Here is a 19,914-nt window from a genome sequence, read left to right as displayed (position 1 = left end):
AGTAAGAGAAACTGTAATTACTAGTTCGTTCTCTACGGCAATCGTTTTTTAAATTTATCTAGTTCCATAGCCTACTATCATTGTATAATGCGTATATACTATATATGTGTGAAAGGTATACAACCACACTTTACTCCTCCTTCTCTTTCTTTATCTTCTTCTTACGGTCAATCGATTCTCGTATGGAACCCACGTGGTTCGCAAAAACAATTTTATATTCGTCGGTCATAGCCGGCTTCCATCAACATTGATCCGCGAATAGAATGGAGGCATTGTTCGCACTAGCTCGATTCATATTCAGATGAAAAGAGAAGGGAGAAAAGAAAAAGAGAGAGTGAGAGAAAGAGATAAAAAAAAAAAAAATAAAAGTTTTATCCCTCGTTCCACGTATCGCTCATCCTCATCCTCTTATTTATGAAGCCGATCTTCCGGCCCTCGCGCGTTACCATCTGTTTGATCGGGAAAAAATGGATTACACCCGGGCGCGTCCTATGGATTATCATCCTCCGGTTGACTCATACATTTAAATAATATATATACTTACGTATACGATAGTTATATATATATATAACTTATACATATTTATTTTTTACAGTTATAGATTAGGTATGATCTTGTAGGTGTAAATATAATACTTATCGATTCGTTATTTTAAAAAGAAAAAATTTGAAATGGTCTGTATAACTTATCTACCTACCTACCTACCTATCTACCAACAGAAAAGAACCCATGTCCACCCACCGAGGAAGAAACATGTCCATGTTTAAAGAATTCACGTGCACGGCCACGTACGACTCATTACCCTTTCACAAGGAGGAATTTCCTTTCGGGATTACGACCCACTTAACGGCCATAACGAAGGCTACGTTCGAGGCTGCTAGGCACCAGAGTCTCCTGCATTATATCTAAACTTGGATGCTTTGCTACAAGAACGAAGCCTTTCTGTGTGTGTATGTGTGTGTATATATATTCCAGTACAAGAGGAAAGAGACGAGACTTCCGCGAGTGCCAACGCACCCTTCTTACTCACCCTCATTTTCTCATCCCACAACTACCCCACACCCACTTATGCCATTCCGCACCCTGCCTCCCATCACCCTTCTCCTTCTCTTTTTCTCCTCCTGTTAAACCTACGTGATAAACTTTTCATTCTATCGAGAAAAAGAGAAAGAGAAACACCAAATGATTCCAACCTTTTTCTCTTCTGTACTGTTCTGTTCTGTTCTATTCTTTTCTGATCTTTCTAACGTGAACATTCGAGAGGTTCAAACCTATTCAACATCCCAATGCGCTTTGGAAATAATTCGAGGAAATGATTATGATCGATTACGAATAAAATATAACACACCATTATTATTATTATTATTATTATTATTATTATTATTATTATCATTCGTATTTGGAGTTGTTCAATATGTTCTAATATTTAAAACAACATTAAGTAAAAAACGTAAAGAAGAAAATTTGCATTTTTTTAATAAATATATTGTATTTGTGCCCCCATAATTATGAAAGTGGTCTAACCTATCATAAGTCATATATCATTTGTTTCGAGATATTTAAAGAATTACATTTGAACAATAAATGTATTCTATATGATATTGAAATAACAAACACTATCTAACGGTTCATTTTTGACAATATCGTGAAAATTACATTGAATTAATTTAGTTTAAAATAATGTGGTGTGAAAAAACCGATAAACTCATTTTTTTTTTAATTTTGGCTTAGACCATTTCCACAATTATGGACAAATTTATGCATTTCCACTCGGAAATTATTTTTTTCACGTTTCCTTACAAACATAATTCGATGAATGATAAATATATATATATATATATATATATATATATATATATATATATATATATATATATATATATATATATTATTTATTCCTGAAATTATTTTATTTATTATTTTTTACTTATTTTCTATTTTATCATTTTAATATCAATCTACGTGTCTGCGTTTCGATTTACCGAAATAAATACTCGTATGCCAAATCGTATCCGATATTCCATGTGCGAGGGATAAACGTTCTTTGATATATCGGTGTGCTAAAAGATGTTATAATATATCTACTTGTTCCATTTTAGAAACGTTCATTTTTAACTTAAGATCGGAGGATTGATTTGATTGATTTTAATTGGATAATTGACAAGCACTAGTTATTGGATAATCTATTACAGTTAAAGATCTTATTTTTATTGCGAGATAAAATGAGAGAGAGAATATATCAAATTGTAAGTTCGATCAATTCGTTTCATCATAATCATTTAAAATAAATATCTTCTCTCTCTCTCTCTCTCTCTCTCTCTCTCTCTTCTCTCTCTCATGTCAGTCGTTTGATTTAACTTGATTACCGATTTATACGCTATCGGAATTCGATCGTTTTCATGACTGGTAACGGGCCGATCATGACGTTGAGAACGACGAAGTTACTCGAATTTCCGAGGACACGAGAGAAAGAGAGAGGAGGATGAGACAGGAAGGGGTGGTAGGAGGTTGAAAGAGGGAAGAGGAAACAGATTCGAGAAGATAGAGAGCGATAATCGAAGCGGATAGAGAGTGCCGTGGGGAGAATCGTGGCGTAAATCGGAGAAGGCAGGGAACGTAGATCAAGTCGTGATTCGATAGAGTAAACCAGAAAGAGAGAGAAAGAATTAGAGAAATTCGAGTTGAAAAAAAAAAGATTGGAGCTTAAATAAAACTTCTTAAGTTTCGTTCGCGCCAAAGCAAATGATTATTTAATCATTTAGAGATAAATATCAATAAGATGAACGTTAATAACGTTCTCTCGTATCACTTTTCGATTTATTAAATCAAGGATAAAGGGAAATATCAATCGACCGTTTCTCGATTAGACAAATTAAAACTAATAAATGAAACTTATCGTAAATTTTATATTCTTTCATTTTATTTTATTTTATTTTCATATATAAAAAGAAATATATAAACATAAGTACATAAGATAAAGAAGATAACGCGTTCTCTTAGTATCTGTTCAATTATGATAAAATATATAATTTGTGTTAGATTTCAAATGAAATGAAGAAAAAGCAAATGTTATAATAATAAAATTAAATAAAATTTCTAAAAGGGAAGAGGAAAAAAAAGAAGAAAATACAATTACAAGCGTTAAATATAACATACATACATATTTCTTGTAACTTTAAAAAATAACATGTAATAATTGCGAATAAGGGAAAGGGTGGGAATAGTTAGTTAATAAATAAAAATCACCGATCAAAAAATTCAAACGTTAGTCAAATTTTCTTGACTTATACAAAAACGATAATAAAAATGAATTTGAAAAGTTAAGAATTAGGAGACACACACGACGAACATATTCCTATATATAACAACGATCGTTTCTGGTATCATTCCAATTATCGTTGAAGGAAGGAGAAAGTGGTGGTATATTAATTTGACCGATTCGTTGGTTAAAACATCGAAAGGGCATGGTAATTATGCGAGAATTCTATTAACGGGGGTGTCGATCGAGTCGCGAATCGCGAATCACGCTGCTTGCTTGCTTGCTTGCTTGCTTGCCGGGCTGAACCATCTTTCTCTCTCTCTCTCTCTCTCTCTCTCTCATTCTCTCATTCTCTCATGCTCTCTCTTTCTCTCTCTCTCTCTCTCTCCTTTCGGTATCGCGTATTGATCGTTCTTTACTTGTTGCGCAGAGCAAACGCGACTCGCGCCGACCACCGTGCTCCAGCTTGCTGGCCCCTACGTATTTCGCTCGCGCAGAACACCATTCTCCATGGACAGACGTAATTAACGTCCAAGTAGGAACGAACCAAGACTTCATATATACATACCTACTAGCATCTTCCTGCTGATTTTATATCTCTTTGACTTTCTCTATTTCTCTCATTTTCTTTTTCTTATTTCTTTCCATCCAACTCCTCTCCCCTCCCCTATATTTCTGTCTTATTCAACCTTTTTTTTTATACTCGCTTTTATATATTTATTATATTCATCATATTTATTCATAAAATATACACCTATATATACGTGAACTGAGAAAGATAGACAGATATTAAAAGATCGATTTTATCGTCGTCCTCCATTTCAACGAATATAAAAGAAAAGAAAAAAAAACAAGAAAAAAAAAGAAGAAAGAGATAGAAAAATTGTAGGAGTTGGAAGTAAAAGAGATCTCATGGGTAATTACGCTAAAGAATCTCGACGAGGGCCAAAGAAAATGGGAAAGTATATACCATACCAAGAAAGATGAGAGAGAGAAGAGAGAGAGAGAGTGTATGTGTGTGTATGAAAGAGAAGGATGAAAATAAAATAAACAAAGAAGGATGTTAGAGAAGTTCCTTTCAAGTTATCGTGGCTACCTTTGTAAACAGACTATACCACCACTGATTCTCTCCTTCTTCTTCATCTTCATCTTCTTCTTCTTCTTCTACTTCTTCATTTTTATTCCCAACCGATTTTATTATCCGTTCGCTAAATAATAATTATAAAAACATCGTCTCGCGTAAATAATGTTTGACTTTTGCTACTTCAAAAGTTCCATCATTTTATAACGTTGTTTTTTTCTTTTTGAAAGAAAAAGAAAAAAAATTGATTAATAATTTATCATCAACGTAAATTCCATTACGCTTTAGTGGTAATTGAGCCAGAGACCGAGAAATTTATATTTCAATTTTACCTCGTAATCGTTTATCAAAACGTTCATAATGTTTAATAATGTCGTTAAATTAAGCTTAAAAGGTTACGCAGAGAACGACGTTTAATATTTTATATTTTTATCACTAATTTGCGTAGAAAATGAGGACAAAAAGAAACATAAAAGCGTTGTTCTCCGCTAATATAAATACTTGTTTACAATATAAATCATAGAATAAAGACGACAACTATTGTCGTGTACTTACAGAATATAAAAAACAATTTAAAAGTTATTACAAAGAATAAAAAAAAAAGAAAAGAAAACTGTTATTTATCTAGGGAACAAAAATCGTAAAGTTAAATTAACGATCGGATAAGACACGAACGAATACGATGAAAGATGTTTTTCTATTTTCAATGAAATCGGTATGGAAACTTTGAAATTTCTGTGGGAGCAACAATCTTAATTTATCATCGTAAAAAGTAAAATAGAACACTGCATAGTGGAGAATGGCAAAAGCTGTCTAGATTAAAGATAGAAATTGGTCTTTATTCGTTAAATTAAGTCGATTTCTTCATATCGTTTAAGTTTACCTTCGGGGAAAATCAAGAATTGTGCAATTACGAAATGTATAATATACGTACATATATATATATAACTAGTAGCATCCTAGGGAAATTATGACCGTCCGTATAACGAATGTTATTTTCTCTGAATACGTACTTAGGTATATCGTTCGTCTCGAGAAATGAACGTACATAATTAATTAGAAAAGCGTTTGATCCATAAATCAAAATGACGCGTAGCCTCTTATTCAAGTGAATTTTCGTCTCTGTACGTGCTTTCTGTGCAGCCTTTACGTTTACCTTCAATTATGTCTGCTTGTACTGTTCGCCCCTCCTTTTCTTGATGGGTCAAAAGGGAAACCGTGGAAAAGCTATATGATTATCCACTCGACTCCTTCCTCACCTCCTCCTCCACCTACAATAAATCGCGTGTTCGTTTTTCTATCACATCTTTCCTTACTTTTCAAATCTTTTCATTCTTACGAATAGTTGAACAATCTTTTTCCTTTACTTTCCTTTTCTTTTCATTTCTTTTTTTTTCTTTTCTCAAAATAATTCTTGACAATCAATTTCTTTTAAATTACTCGATGATACGTACATACATGTATTTGATATTATGAGTATACCCATCACCTATCATTCTGTTTCAAATAAATAACAAAACTATCATCCCCGAACGTGTAAACTTTGTTTTATTACAATATCCAAGTATACCCAAGCGTACGTACTTTTTTTTCATATTTCCATATTTTTTTCTTTTTTCCCTACACATCGTATCGATCTCCAAAAAATTTTATTCACCTATAATGCAATATTGTCGACTTGTGTAAATTTAAGAATAATTCGATTAAAAAACAAAAATCTATTAACCGAGAGCAAACGTGATTTTTTGTCTTTTTTTTCACATGAAATACAATTTTATGATATTTTCCATTCGCATTTTTTAGAAAATTATATGAAAATGGTTATAAAAAATCTATATTTTATTTAAATATATAAAGAAATATATTAGAGCTCTTAGGTACGTTTCAATATTAAAACAAAAATTTCTATATTATAAAAATGATTATCTTTCATTAATTCTAAGCTGAAATAAAAAGTATGTACTCATCAAAATTATATATATATATATATATATGTTTGTTCAATTTCATAATAAGAAAACTTTCTAATACTTTAGTCAGAAATGCATTGTCTAATCTTGTTGTTCTGCAGAATAGAAAGCTTACAAGTCTTCCTCTTCATCCTTTGCACATTTTGTTTGACTGTTGGGGTCGACTCCCTTTCATGCTTCGTTGCATTTCACTTCGGCAAGCTCGTTGGATCGTACCCGCTGTGCTTGCAATCGACAGAAATTATGCTCATAACGTACTCCCGTTTTAATTAAAATCGCGTCTCTGGGGGCTTCGCTTGCACCGTGTAATGGTGGTTGAGAAAAAAAATTCGCGAGGGCAAAAGTAGATTACGTGCGCGAATACTGTGAGATGGTTATGCGAGATAATGTTATTAATATCGTTGTAAGCATCCTTTGCTTCTTATTTTTTTTTTTTTTTTTTTTTTTTTTTTTAATTTTTGTCGAGGAGGAAGAAAAGGAGGAGATATTTTTTTCGGTCAACGAATTTCATTCGCAATTTCGATTCCGATATGATTTTGTGATATACTTTTTTTTTTTAATTTTTTAATTTTACTTTATAAATATAACAAAAAAAAAAAGAGAAAAAAAAATAAATAAAAATATCAAATTATCAAATTCTTTTACGAATACAAGTTAAAATCTTTGAACCTTGCGAAACATTGTAAACGATTGTGCGACCGTCTGCATATAACTGGCCTACTTCACTTGCACACGGCTGCCACGAAGAAACGAGTATACTCTACTTTTGTGCACTACGTAAGCGGGTAATACATAAGTATACTACATGCACACTACTTCATATTTGCGGCTACGGTGAGCAAACGTAAAAAAAGAAAAAAAAACAGGGGTCTCTTTGCTTTACTCTCTACGGTATAAGTCAGAAAATAGTTGTTCTCAAGATGCAATAACAAAGATGTTTTTATTTATTTAAATTAAATTATTAAATGAGAAACGCAAAATTATCTTTGACTTTACTTTTTCTTTTTTTTTTTTTTTTCGTTAAATCTTGTTAAGTTTTATTTATCTATCGTTCGATTATAATTCGTAAAATATTTCGAGAGAAAAAAAATAATAAATATAAGATCACATTAGACGCGTATAATTCGATGTTGAATGAAACGATGTGTAGATAAAACGTTAGGGTTGACAAGGCGTTACAATCACAAGTAAAGAGAGAACCTTCGGGGCAAGCAGTTTCTGTTCGAATACCAAAAGGGTCGCTTAATGACAGAGCTTCCGAAAGGAACTGTGAGGGCAAGGGTTTCTTTTTTATACAAAATCTCGTTAAAGTTCCCACGCCGTAGGCGTACAACGAGGGCCAAGATTTTTATGCGTATACCAGGATGAAACAATTTTTGACCCCGATACCGGAACTTACCACTTTTAGTAAGAACTTTCAACCCTCTTTGCTTTTTGTATTTCTTTCTTTTCTTTTCTTTTTTTTCTTTTCATTTCTTTTCTTTTCTTTTCTTTTCTTTTTTTTTTTCATTTTTCTCAAACTTCTTCCCTTCTTTCTTGAAACAAAAAAAAAAGGAAGAGTGTACTTACGTATAACATAATACTTCTATCAGATGATATCATTTCTCTTAAAAAATTACGACAATCCGTTTTCATAGTTCTATTTTTTTTCCTTTTCCCATTACCCCCTCCTTCCTTCCTTCTCCTTATTTATTTTCCTATTTTCTTACTTCCTTTTTTTTCTTACAATCTTTAAACAAAAAATAAAAAGAAAAAATATATTGTTCATCCGCAATACGAGCACATATTCTTTCAGGTATTTTTTTTTCTTTTTTATTTTTCAGAGTAATGACAATGATAACTCTTCATGTCTACTTATCATGCGCTATAAAATATTACGAGGCAATGCTACAGTAGAATATCAAATCACATATCATGGAGGCAGTAGTTATTTTCATAGGAGTCCTTACTGTACTGGTTTTATGCATGAACGAACCTGTCATAGGTATTCCTGGTACGTATTCAAATCATCTATGTAATAAAAATAATATTAATAATAATAATAATATAAATTAAGTATATAAATATTACGTTATTCTTATCGTCAAAAGATAACATAAAAAAAGAAAGAGAAAGAAAGAAATAATATGAAAAATACAAAATACATTTCTGACAATAAGTAAGAATAATAAAGACAATAAAGAGACGTATAATGGGCGATCGTTTTAGGACAGTGTATGTTACCTCTTGGCATGGAAGAGGGAAGGATCCCCGACGACGCTATTACCGCGTCTTCGAGTTACGAGATGAAATCTGTGGGGCCGCAAAACGCAAGGTAGATATTGGAAAGTTTACGAAGGATAACAGGATACATCCATATATATACATCCTATATATATATATATATATATATATATATATATATATATATATATATATATATATTGAGTATATAATATATATATGTATATATATATAATGTGCACATATATATATATATATATACATAATATTTATATTATACAATACATATTATTATACAATATATAATATGAATATATAAATATATTAGAGTGAAGCAAAAGTTCGTGCATTTATTGCGTTATAAATTGTGTTATAAATTGTGTTATAAACTGCATAATGGATTGTTTTTGTAAAATTTACTTTTGAAATATTAATTAAAAAATGCTCGAACTTTGAATTCACCATAATATATATATATATATATATAATATTCCATAATTATGTTTCTTTTTTTGTCCTTTTACTTCGTCTTACTTATCTTACGATAAAATTGAATTATTATTTTTCCTAATTAATAATTTTATTAGAAAGTTCTTCATTTTCTAAAATATTTTTTTAACTTAAAAAGATAATTATTGAAAGATGAGAAAAAAAAAAAGGTGGTTAAATATCTCTTTACAGATTACGGCACGAAAAAAATGGCGGAGCTTGGTGTCCCAAAGCACAAATCAGCAGTGCCATACGAGAATATTTGGAAATCGATCTAACGAAGGATCATCTTATTACGTGGACTGAAACTCAAGGTCGTTTTGGTAATGGTCAAGGCCAAGAATATGCCGAAGCATTTTTTCTTGAATATTGGCGGGATTCTAAATGGCATCAATATAAAAATCTTAAAAGAGATAAAGTACGTGTGTTCGTCGGTTAATATTATACGAATTATTAGATCGAGTCATAAATAACTTTTGTTTTTTATGAGACAAAAAATGGCTTTTCTGCGACTTATAAGTGCAGGACACTTTTCATGGAGTTTTTTTTTTTTTTTGCACTCTTTGCATCTGTTGGACGTATCTATTGAATTTTGCTCCAATATTACCATTAAAAGGTTCGTCAAAGTCGAAAATACGTCCTGCACTCGGTTCGTCTTTTAAGATCGTATCTCCACAACAGAATTTTTCAAACCAATTTCTAATTGCTCTATCAGTTATCAGTCCTGCACCGTATACACTGCATATTTTTTCAACTACCACCTTAATGCTATTGCATTGTTTCAATTCCTGAAGCATTACATGTCAAATATGCATTTTTCACTATCTATTTCAGAGGTTAAAAAAAAACGGTTAAATAAAATATTCACTACATAAAAAAGTTAACAGAAGACTAATTGAATATTCATCTATATAGTGATATCGAAAATCTATTTGTTTCGGTGTCTTATAGTAGATAAATACGAAAAATAGATTCTACATAACCACATCGGAAATTACTTATGACTCGACCTCAACTTTTGTGATTTTTTTTCTTTTATGTTTATATATAATATTTATTAATCATGTACAATTTGTTTTCTATAGGTATTACGAGGTAATAGCAATACATATTTGGTAGAAAAGCAAAAATTAGATTTGCCGTTCGTAGCTAGCAGAGTACGATTCGTACCGTACAGCCAACATCCTCGTACCGTCTGTATGCGTGTAGAAATTTATGGCTGTGTATGGGAACGTGAGTATCCTTCAATCGAGTACCATTATATCAAGTATATTAACTATATTAAGATGCAAGCAGACGTTACATCGAGGCAACCATCTATCTACTTGCCACCTATACTACCTATTTATTATTTATTATGTAAAACATATATACATACGTGTCTGTGTGCATATAGTTGAACATAATTTAACATTTAAAAGGAATTTCGATAAATGCATTTTCAAAATCACGTATATTTCATGTAATACCACCTTTTTCTTATCGAATTAAATTGACGAAACATTTTTCTAAAAATCGATATTAAATATCAAATAAATTAAATGAATATGAAAAGAGATATTCCTTAAAATATATATATATATTAAAATAAATGTCTTAAATTTGAAAAGATGATATTATTAATTAATATAACGTTTTACGTTTATTATAAATAACAATTTCGTCAATGCGTTAAATGGACATTTAATATTTATAATAAAAAGATTTATATCGAAATTGTGTTAACTGGGATAACATATTAATGCATATTGATACATAATATTGATAGTTTATATATTACTCATTGATATATTTTATTTCAAATTATAATCTTTTTAAATATTGGATAATATATTGACGTAATCGATAATGTATGTATTAAATAATTGAATTTTTTTTTTGTTTTTTTTTTAGAACATATCGTAAGGTATGTAATACCAACGGGTGATTCATTCGGACCAAACGGATCAAACATGGAGGATTCTTCCTACGATGGTACAGAGGCTGATGGTATTTTAAGAGACGGGCTTGGTCAATTGATCGACGGAATTTTCGCGGACGAATCCGAAGCGATGACCTCTTCCAGTGGCACGAATTGGGTCGGATGGAGCAATCGGGATAGCGTACAATTGATCTTTGAGTTTGACGATGTCCGTGAATTCGTCGACTGTACCATTCACGTTGCCAATTTACCGCAACACGATATCGAGGTAAATAAAACTACAGAAAAAAAATGACTAAACTATTCTATTGCTATAAATAAATAACAATAATTGTTAATTTAATTAAAAAAAAAAATGTACATATATATATACATATATATTTACTTGTATTAGATATTCTCAATAGTTTCCGCGTGGTTCTCAAATGATGGTATTGATTATAATCCAACGGAAGAGACATTAAGAATAAACCACGATGACATCAAAATTGGTACTAGTCTTTCAACGATACTATTACCAACGCGTATTGGTAAATTTGTTAAATTAGAATTTAAAATCAAATCCAAATGGTTGCTCATTAGCGAGATCACGTTTGAAACAGGTATTTACAATTTATTTGCGAAATCTTCGTTTCGAAATAAACGAAATAAAAAATAAATAAATAAATAAATAAACAAATAAAAAGATTTATTCGATAGTCGTAGGTACAAGAAATTCATCTAGCGAATCGAATAATCAAATACTCGACGACGATATGAACGATATAGAATTGAGCGTGGATCTTGCTGAAAAAACCAACAACGAATTCAACGAGACAATTTATGAGCAAAACGATTCTAACTTAACGCCGGACGCCTTCCCGGTTAATAATTCACAAACTTACATTGGTCTAGTTAGCGGTGCATTGACGGTGATAGCCTTGCTATTAACTTGTACGATATTTTTGATGAAACAAAGGGGACGCAACAAAGTTGCTCTATTACAAAAGCATACGGCTTTATTGTGCGGTTCATCGGCACCAGGCATCACGATCAACATGAAAGACGTTAAATTAGCGACCCCAATCGTTGTCAATGGTTTATCGCAGTCACGATTATCTGTCAAAAGTAAAAGTCTTACAAACGATGACGACAGTATTCGTGGTACAACAGAGAGACGTAATTCTGAACGAATGTATGAACGTTCGAGCGCATACGAAAGAACCTACAAAGTTTTCTCGGAAGATAATCATGTATATGATGCGCGACCACATCAAAGTGAATTATTGTCGTCGATAGATTACAATACTGAATACTCTGGTAAGTTTTTTTTTAATTGACTTGCTTTTTGAAATGGAAACTTCTTTAGAATGGGTATGATTTTCTCTTTACGCTCTGCTTCGTAGTTATCGCTTCCGGTTGTATATGTGTATGTTTGTATGCGACTCCATACATGATTTTTTATTTTTATTTCATACAAAATACTAAATATTATTCTAAAAATATGCATAAATTAATTACAATATCGGAGTTCAATTTTTATCATTATTTATAAAAATATTTGACTTGCAAGCATTTTTTAAAGTGTTTTATTATTTATTTTTTTGTACTTATTATAAAAATGCGCGCCTGTATAAATGCAACCCTCCAAACACACTTTGAAAATGTTGCTTGTTAGCGACATCTGTCGGAACGGAATTTTTTCTGCCCGAAAGATAGGCAACCCGTCATACATACGTGTATAAACAGATTTGACTGCAAAAAAATTTCATCCCAGTAGATAGCACTCGCAAGTAACATTTTCAAAGTGTGTCTGGAGGGTTGCATATGAATAGGCACGCATTTTTATAATTAAATTAATAATTAAATTAATAATTAAATAAATAATGACAAATTAAACGTGCAAATAATGTTATAATAATATTATATAATAAATTATCCTCGAAATTTGTTTATGTGAAGGTTTCACTTCTAACTTGTGTGATATGCACACATGTTTTTTTTTTCTTATTTTAAAATATCATACAATCTATTAACGATCTTGATAAATTTATTTGAATAAATAGATAGATATTGTCATTTTTTTCTTGCCGAAAAAGTTCGTGATTAATATATATATAATTAAATTTTTTTCTAGACTTCAACAGCGATTGTAACTTTTCCAGTTACAAAGTAGGAAATCGTGTTGCATCTACGCCCTTTCCGATAAAGAAATCAAAGTCGACGCAGTCGGGAAAAATCAATCATAAAGTTTACGAAAGTTATTATGCTGCGACCGATATATTGACGGTAAAATATCGAAATTTATTCATAAGATTTATTATCAAAGAATTTATAACCTTTCATATTAATAATATTTTTACAGATCAAAAGGCGAGAACAATCATCCGTGTTCAGTCTATTCACGCCTTTACATATTAGAGATAACACTAATTCTGCGAGTAATGGAGATTCTTGCGACATTCCACGAATTTCTAGACACAGATTAAGAATTCTTGACAAGCTTGGTGAAGGAAGCTTCGGATTGGTAATAATGCGTTTATTTTCGCACGCATTATCAACGTAATAATAAATATATTTTTAATAAATAAAAAACTGTATTCATTTATAATAGGTGCATCTTTGTGAAGCTAAGGGTATTCAAAATCCAGATGTTGGAAGTATACGAAATCGACAAGTTGTTGTAGTTCGTTCTCTCTGGCGTGGTGTCGTAGATTCTCTTAAGTAAGTTATACTTAATTAAAAAAAAATAAGATCTATATATAAAATGATGCAATTTTAATTTGAAATTATCGTTAAAAAAATAGGAAAGATTTTACGAATGACATGCACTTTTTGGCAACCATTCGTGACGTTAACATCGCAAGGATAATTGCCTTGGTCGAAGAAGAACCTTTTGGTGCTGTGTTCGAATACGGCGAGTTGGGTGATCTTCCAAGTTTTTTGGAAGATCGTCGCAAATCTGAAAACGAATCATCGCTGAAGTAAGAACATATATTTTTTTTTACATTACCCAATAACAATTTATATATAACGTTGGTATCATTCATTCAACAGCTACGAATGCTCTTTAAATTTCATCATGCAAATTGCCTCAGGAATGAAGTACCTTGAGAATTTGAACATACCACATCGCGACTTAGCAGCCAGGTATTAATGATAAATAATAAATAAATAAGAGACAAAAAACAAAACCAAACAAAAATTAGTATCCAATTAACAATCATTATATGTGTATATATTTTTAGGAATTGCTTAGTTAATCAAAATTTATCAGTAAAAGTGTCCGATCATGCGATATATTGCAACAAATATGATCACGTATATTACGTTGATGGATGTTATAAGAAAATACCACTTCGTTGGATGGCCTGGGAAGCGGTGATTCTGGTAAGATAATTATCTTTCTTCGTTCTTTCTTTTAATCGTCGATGTGAAAAAAAGAAATTATAATATATAAAAAAAACACATACACATTGAAATATATTAAATAAAATCTAATTGACTTTCTAAGGGTAAACAATCTTGTCGTGCCGATATATGGTCTTACGCGATAACGGTCTGGGAGATTTTAACAGGATGCAAGGAAATACCTTATTCAGATTTGACTTCGGAACAAGTATTAGAAAATTACGATCGTTGGTACAATCATAATCCAGGCTACAATAATAGCGGTAACAGTGAAAAGAATCAACCACGAGTATTATCCCAACCATTGTGCTCCTCCGCTGATTTATACCACATGATGGTTAAATGTTGGAGTAAACAGCCTGAGAACAGACCTACCTTTGAGGAGATCTACCTCTATTTAAAGAGACTGGCTTTCGATTAAAATATAATATAACAACACGAGACTCGCTCCAGAAGCGCGGACCAAATTAATTACAATCAGCCAAGATGCATCCTACATATTTGCCTCTATCCTTCCTTCTATTACGATGATCGTTTAATTATTCTATTCCTATGGCAACAATGCGTGTATGTGTGTGTATGTGAATTTCACTTACTTATCATCATTCACACTACTCCTTTAAACGTAGGATGCTCTCTGGCCATTTAACTTATAATGCTCATCTAGGTTTATCTAATTCCGATCCTCTATTATTATTATTATTATTATTATATAATATCTATTTATAAAATTATAAGGATTCGGATAAAACGCAAAAAAAAGGAAAGAAAAAAAAGAAAACTTTTTTATAAAAAATTAGTGTGATCGTTCTTCATTTTAAGGTAACGAAGATTTGTGTGATTTGAGAACTTCTCACATGCTTTTCATATAACTTAATATCGTAAGATGATAGTTTTAATAATGATATACAGTTCTCGCGCATTATTAAATAATAACCACCTTAACTTTTAAACGCTGCTAAATGTTAATTCAATGAATAAACGGCCTCGCGTATTATATTCATCAATTATTTGACGATAGAAAAATGAAATTTGGCCGGTTAATATCACAAACCTGCATGTGCGCGTGAACTTAATATTAATATTAATATTATTCGAATCGTTACATTTTTGCCAATTCCATTGAACATATTATTAAAGTAATAGTATATAAGAAAGTATATAGCAAAAGTAATGCTATGAAGAAATGGAATAAACTATCTAATATATATATATTAGATAGAAAATATAAATAAATAAATAAATATATATATATATATATATTCATAGTTTTCTATTTGCGTATACATACGCAATATACACATATGCGTATATGTATGTGTATGCACAAAGAAAGCAGATATATAGCTAAATAATTCAATGAACTATCATCATCTTCTTGCTAAAAACTAAAACTGTGGCTCTTTAGCATGTAATTTTTATAAGATTATCAATGAATGGCCACCTTGTATATGCAAGAGTCCTTCGATCGTGCACTTAGTCACATACAAAAAATACAACTATAAAAGGGATTATTTTTTCCTGAATCCTCAATGTAAGTAAAAGCAAAATCGTAAGGTGGATAATAATAATAGTAAATAATAATAATAATAATAATAATAATATTAAATAATAAATAATAATAATAAATAAAAATAATAATAATGATAATACTAATATAATAATAATAATTAATAATTAATAATAATAATAATAATATAAAGAAATAAATCTTCACTTCTGGACCTTTTGCCTTAAAATAACGACGAATGATAAGGCAAAATACTTCGTTGAATTTTTCTCGGACCTAGGGAACGAAGTATTGTACTTAAAATATACTTACACCACTATAGATGAAAATGGACAATCAAGTTTGCAAAGTTATCGTTTTATAAATTGTGCAATATTTTAGAATACTAAATGTTAATTAATTTACTAAGAAGATTGTTTACAATCTCATTCGTTTAAAAATAGCTTTTAACTTCTTCATCGAATGATAATAGGTATATTATATTATAATTATTCCTTATAAATTGTCGATGTATACAGCGCGAATTAAAAAAAAAAAAGAAAAGAAAAAAAGAGGAAGAAAAATTTAAAAAAAAGGAGCGTAAAAATTGACACGTGTAACGCGTAAACATAATTACGCGGTCGCACATTTCGCACCTACACATTTCTCTACGATGGTAAACTATTTTATCGACTTTTATCAAACATTTCATAGGCTCGTAGGTATAGTAATCCAAATTTGTAATATGAGTCATGTGTATTCCCATTAAAAATTATATTCTTAATATTTCCAGTGTTATAATCAATAAAAATTGTTATATCATGTAAATAATTCGTAATTTTTACAGATAAAATTACTAAGGATCTTTTTGCTCTCTATATAATACTTTTATTTATTTGATCAATATTTTGTAAACATTTTTTGTAAGTGTTTTAAATAAATGGTTAATATTTATAATACTATTATAATTAATAAATAAATATTGATATTTTATTATGAATACTAATTATCTATATAATACTAACAAAGCTTTGTATTATTCAATGTAATAATGACCATTCATTTTGTCATTTTATTATATGCTGACCATTTATTTATTATACTGATTAAAAATATTTAAATACATTGATCCAATAAATAGCAGCCTTTATATAAGAACAGTCTAAATAAATGATATCAGTCAACAAACTATCGCTATAACTAATACATTTACATGATACATACATACATTATCACAGCACATTCTTATATTATTCTGATAATGGAATAAGAGAAACGATGTTCATCTCCTTATGAAAGTCTTTGAGAGATTGTTCCCACCGTTCTTCAAAGTAAACATTTAGTAAAAATTCAGCATTATTTCCAGTCTTTATTGCCCATTGAAGATAATGATTCAGATATAATTTTCTTTGCCTGAAAGAAGATGTTATTTTAAAAAAAGATGTTGTTTGAGTAAATAAAAAATCGTATTGTGCTAATTTTTAGTTTACCTTGCACGCAAACGAGCCGCTCCAAATATAGCTCCTCCTATACACATTGGAAATTGTGTTTGAAGTCCTTCTACCCATTTAACTGTGACTTCTCCGAGCATCGTTGTAGGCATCAATAAAACAGCGTGACATATATCATGTATTTCACGATATCGTTGCATTACATATGCTTGTTCAATATCGTCGATAAATCTGGTAGGTATCCTAGAATCTGGTGTTACTTTCTAGAAAGAGTTTTTCAACACTGGAATAAAATAAATCTAAAAATATCTAAATAATTTAAAAATAGCTTAATTTATCTAAAATGCAATCAACCATGTAAACAAAAAAGAAATTCAACAAAAATAACTTGTACATTCTTCAAGCAATATTATTTACTTAATAAATCCAAACATTTGAAAAAACAGGAATCTATAACAAATATAGTAAAATCTTACATTCATTTCTAAAAAGTTGCTATATGTTTTTCCAACAGTGCCATTTGGTAATTTTTTCAATAATGATAAATCAATGGTCGAACTATTTATACGCGGTCTTTCTCTTAAAATTCTTCGGCCTTCGGGTGATTTATTCATTTTATTCAGGCAGTGTACAAGGGCATTTCCAGATGAAGTTTCTGCAAGACATGCAATCATATCACCACGGGATGGGTCAGCCAGTGATATAACTGCTGATCCTACTGTGAGAGCCGCTCGTTGAAAGGAAGATAAAAATACATGATGTTTAGCATAATCTTCTTCAAAGGCTTTGTATGCAGAATATCTTCGTACCGCTGAAATCTCTGAAACTGATCAAGGTAAATGACAATTTGATACGAGTTCTTAATAAATAAATTTTATTTCTGTACAACTTATACACTTAGATAAAAATTAGATTACACTATTGATATTTATTTTCCTATAATATACATGACAGTGTATGTTTGACTAAAAATTGTGACCTTGGTTTTAAATCACTTTACTAACAATTATCTATCTAATTTTGGACTGTATGCCATTGTATTATTATGGCACTATAATCCTGCCGGTAACAATAATTCTCTTTACTTTGGTATGTATTACAACAAAATTTCTCATATCTACATACAGTCACCCATAAAACTTTTCACAACAGTCAGGTGATTCATACTAGATAGGAACATTAATAAAAGCTACTACTTAACACATAATTATCGGTATAAGATATTATCACCATTTGAATGTACGGTATAAAAATATGGACTTAACAACTACTTTATAATTCCATATTCATAAAATATTTTTCACGTGACTTAAGTTCACTCCCTTATGGATTTAATTGTTCATTCGGCAAAAAAAAGTTTTCTTTCAGATTTAAATGCAATGCAGCAGCAATACTTCCAGTTTATAAATACTAAATTGTTTGTGCAAGTAGCATGTTAAAACACGTGCTAAATATTACTGTACATCATATAGATTGTATTCTTGAACTTTCTTCCTGATTAATTGGAGAATATTTAGATTCTATCGATTCCTTTCTACGGAAGGTTACCCATGTGTATACTAGACTACCTACAACACTTAAATTTAAACCTACAAAGTTAATCCAAGAAAATATATAATCCCCTCCGATGACCATACCGAGATAAGTTACACAAATATTTTTTAAACATCCTATTATAGTAGTAGTCAATGCAGAATTATATAGCGTGCAAAGAATAACACTATAAGATAATATAAAGCCCATAACGCAGGATAAAGCAAATTGTAAAACGAATAAAATATTAGTCCAATCTGGAAATTTAGACACCATATGAATATCTCCTGTCCACCATGCCATCATGATTGCGGGTATCACCATGAAGAGTGAATTATAATACATCAATCCATATTTTCCAAGTTCCTTGGAATCCAGTTTTTTCTTCATATAGACTCCATTTGCGGCGGTAAAAATATCATTCAACAATATAAAGATATAACCCTCAAGATTAAAGGCAAGATCGTTTAATGCAGCAATTAAGGCACCCAGCACCATGGTGTAGACGCTAAGCTGTATGGAAGCGCGAGCCTTGATCCCGAGAATGTAGTATTCCGCAATCATTGTCATGAGGATACTGAATCGTCTTAGAGCAGTAAACATTGGTAAGCTGAGTTGTTTCGTACCACCCAATCCAAAAATCATATTACCAATATATATCATTGGTAATGGCCAGATCTTAACAAACGTCGCAACTTCGAGGTTAGGGAAGTCAACGTAACGTAACTTCTTCGCCAAGAATAAAACGAAAATAGTTGCTAACATTTGTCCTATTCCCAATACTTGAAAAGATGGGAAACCAAAGGTAGTTAAGACCATTTTATTCACCACTGTTATCATAAACGACGATACTCCGTAAAACAGAGCTGAACCGACGCGTACGAACATTGCATTTTGTTGATTCACTAACATTTTTTCTAATATTCTTTTCGATAACCCTCAACTAAATTATCGAATATAAACGTTCATACGTTCTTATTAATGCCATTTTATATACAATTAATAATATAAGTGCAAGTACATACACCGTAATAACCTTAACATTTTTTCTCGTTCAGATAGCCGACGAACGTACCAGTACCATCCGTAACACACTCGTAACATATGT

General features: G+C 30.7%; 2 protein-coding genes across 3 annotated transcripts in view; one reads left to right on the top strand and one right to left on the bottom strand.

Annotated features, from left to right (window-relative positions):
• Positions 1–16,653, top strand: part of LOC107063979 (discoidin domain-containing receptor 2) — a 25,396-nt gene extending 8,743 nt beyond the window's left edge. Inside the window, exons 2-15 of one of the 2 annotated variants that reach the window (XM_015316193.2) lie at positions 8,134–8,303; positions 8,519–8,624; positions 9,215–9,440; positions 10,108–10,255; positions 10,916–11,211; positions 11,338–11,545; positions 11,643–12,242; positions 13,060–13,211; positions 13,288–13,449; positions 13,537–13,646; positions 13,730–13,906; positions 13,980–14,072; positions 14,171–14,312; positions 14,437–16,653. In XM_015316193.2, the coding sequence (XP_015171679.1) occupies positions 8,225–8,303; positions 8,519–8,624; positions 9,215–9,440; positions 10,108–10,255; positions 10,916–11,211; positions 11,338–11,545; positions 11,643–12,242; positions 13,060–13,211; positions 13,288–13,449; positions 13,537–13,646; positions 13,730–13,906; positions 13,980–14,072; positions 14,171–14,312; positions 14,437–14,754 (2,817 nt within the window). In that variant the 5' untranslated portion in view covers positions 8,134–8,224 and the 3' untranslated portion in view covers positions 14,755–16,653. Of the gene's footprint in view, positions 1–8,105; positions 8,304–8,518; positions 8,625–9,214; positions 9,441–10,107; positions 10,256–10,915; positions 11,212–11,337; positions 11,546–11,642; positions 12,243–13,059; positions 13,212–13,287; positions 13,450–13,536; positions 13,647–13,729; positions 13,907–13,979; positions 14,073–14,170; positions 14,313–14,436 lie in introns of both variants that reach the window. The other variant, XM_089172180.1, reaches the window with a different exon arrangement.
• Positions 14,840–19,914, bottom strand: LOC107064008 (UDP-sugar transporter UST74c). Its single transcript, XM_089172186.1, has 4 exons — positions 18,839–19,914; positions 17,750–18,057; positions 17,313–17,536; positions 14,840–17,235 (listed from the first exon to the last, which is right to left on the bottom strand). The coding sequence occupies exons 1-4, from the start codon at positions 19,716–19,718 to the stop codon at positions 17,073–17,075; spliced, it is 1,575 nt and encodes a 524-aa protein (XP_089028312.1). The 5' UTR covers positions 19,719–19,914; the 3' UTR covers positions 14,840–17,072.

Source organism: Polistes dominula, unplaced genomic scaffold (genome assembly GCF_049000335.1).
Source record: "Polistes dominula isolate Pdom_NZ unplaced genomic scaffold, Pdom_raw_medaka contig_73, whole genome shotgun sequence".
Classification (NCBI taxonomy): domain Eukaryota; kingdom Metazoa; phylum Arthropoda; class Insecta; order Hymenoptera; family Vespidae; genus Polistes; species Polistes dominula.
The sequence above is the reverse complement of the archived record's forward strand: the minus strand, read 5'-3'. Positions and strand labels throughout refer to the sequence as shown.

Excerpts from the sequence above, each read along its gene's own strand:
- LOC107064008 (XM_089172186.1), bottom strand. The coding sequence starts at position 19,718 with ATGTTAGTGAATCAACAAAATGCAATGTTCGTACGCGTCGGTTCAGCT. Across the intron at positions 18,058-18,838 it reads AAATTTAAGTGTTGTAGGTA|CCTTTGAAGAAGATTATGCT; the intron begins GTCTAGTATACA and ends CTGCATACAAAG. Across the intron at positions 17,236-17,312 it reads GCGGCTCGTTTGCGTGCAAG|GCAAAGAAAATTATATCTGA; the intron begins GTAAACTAAAAA and ends ATCTTCTTTCAG.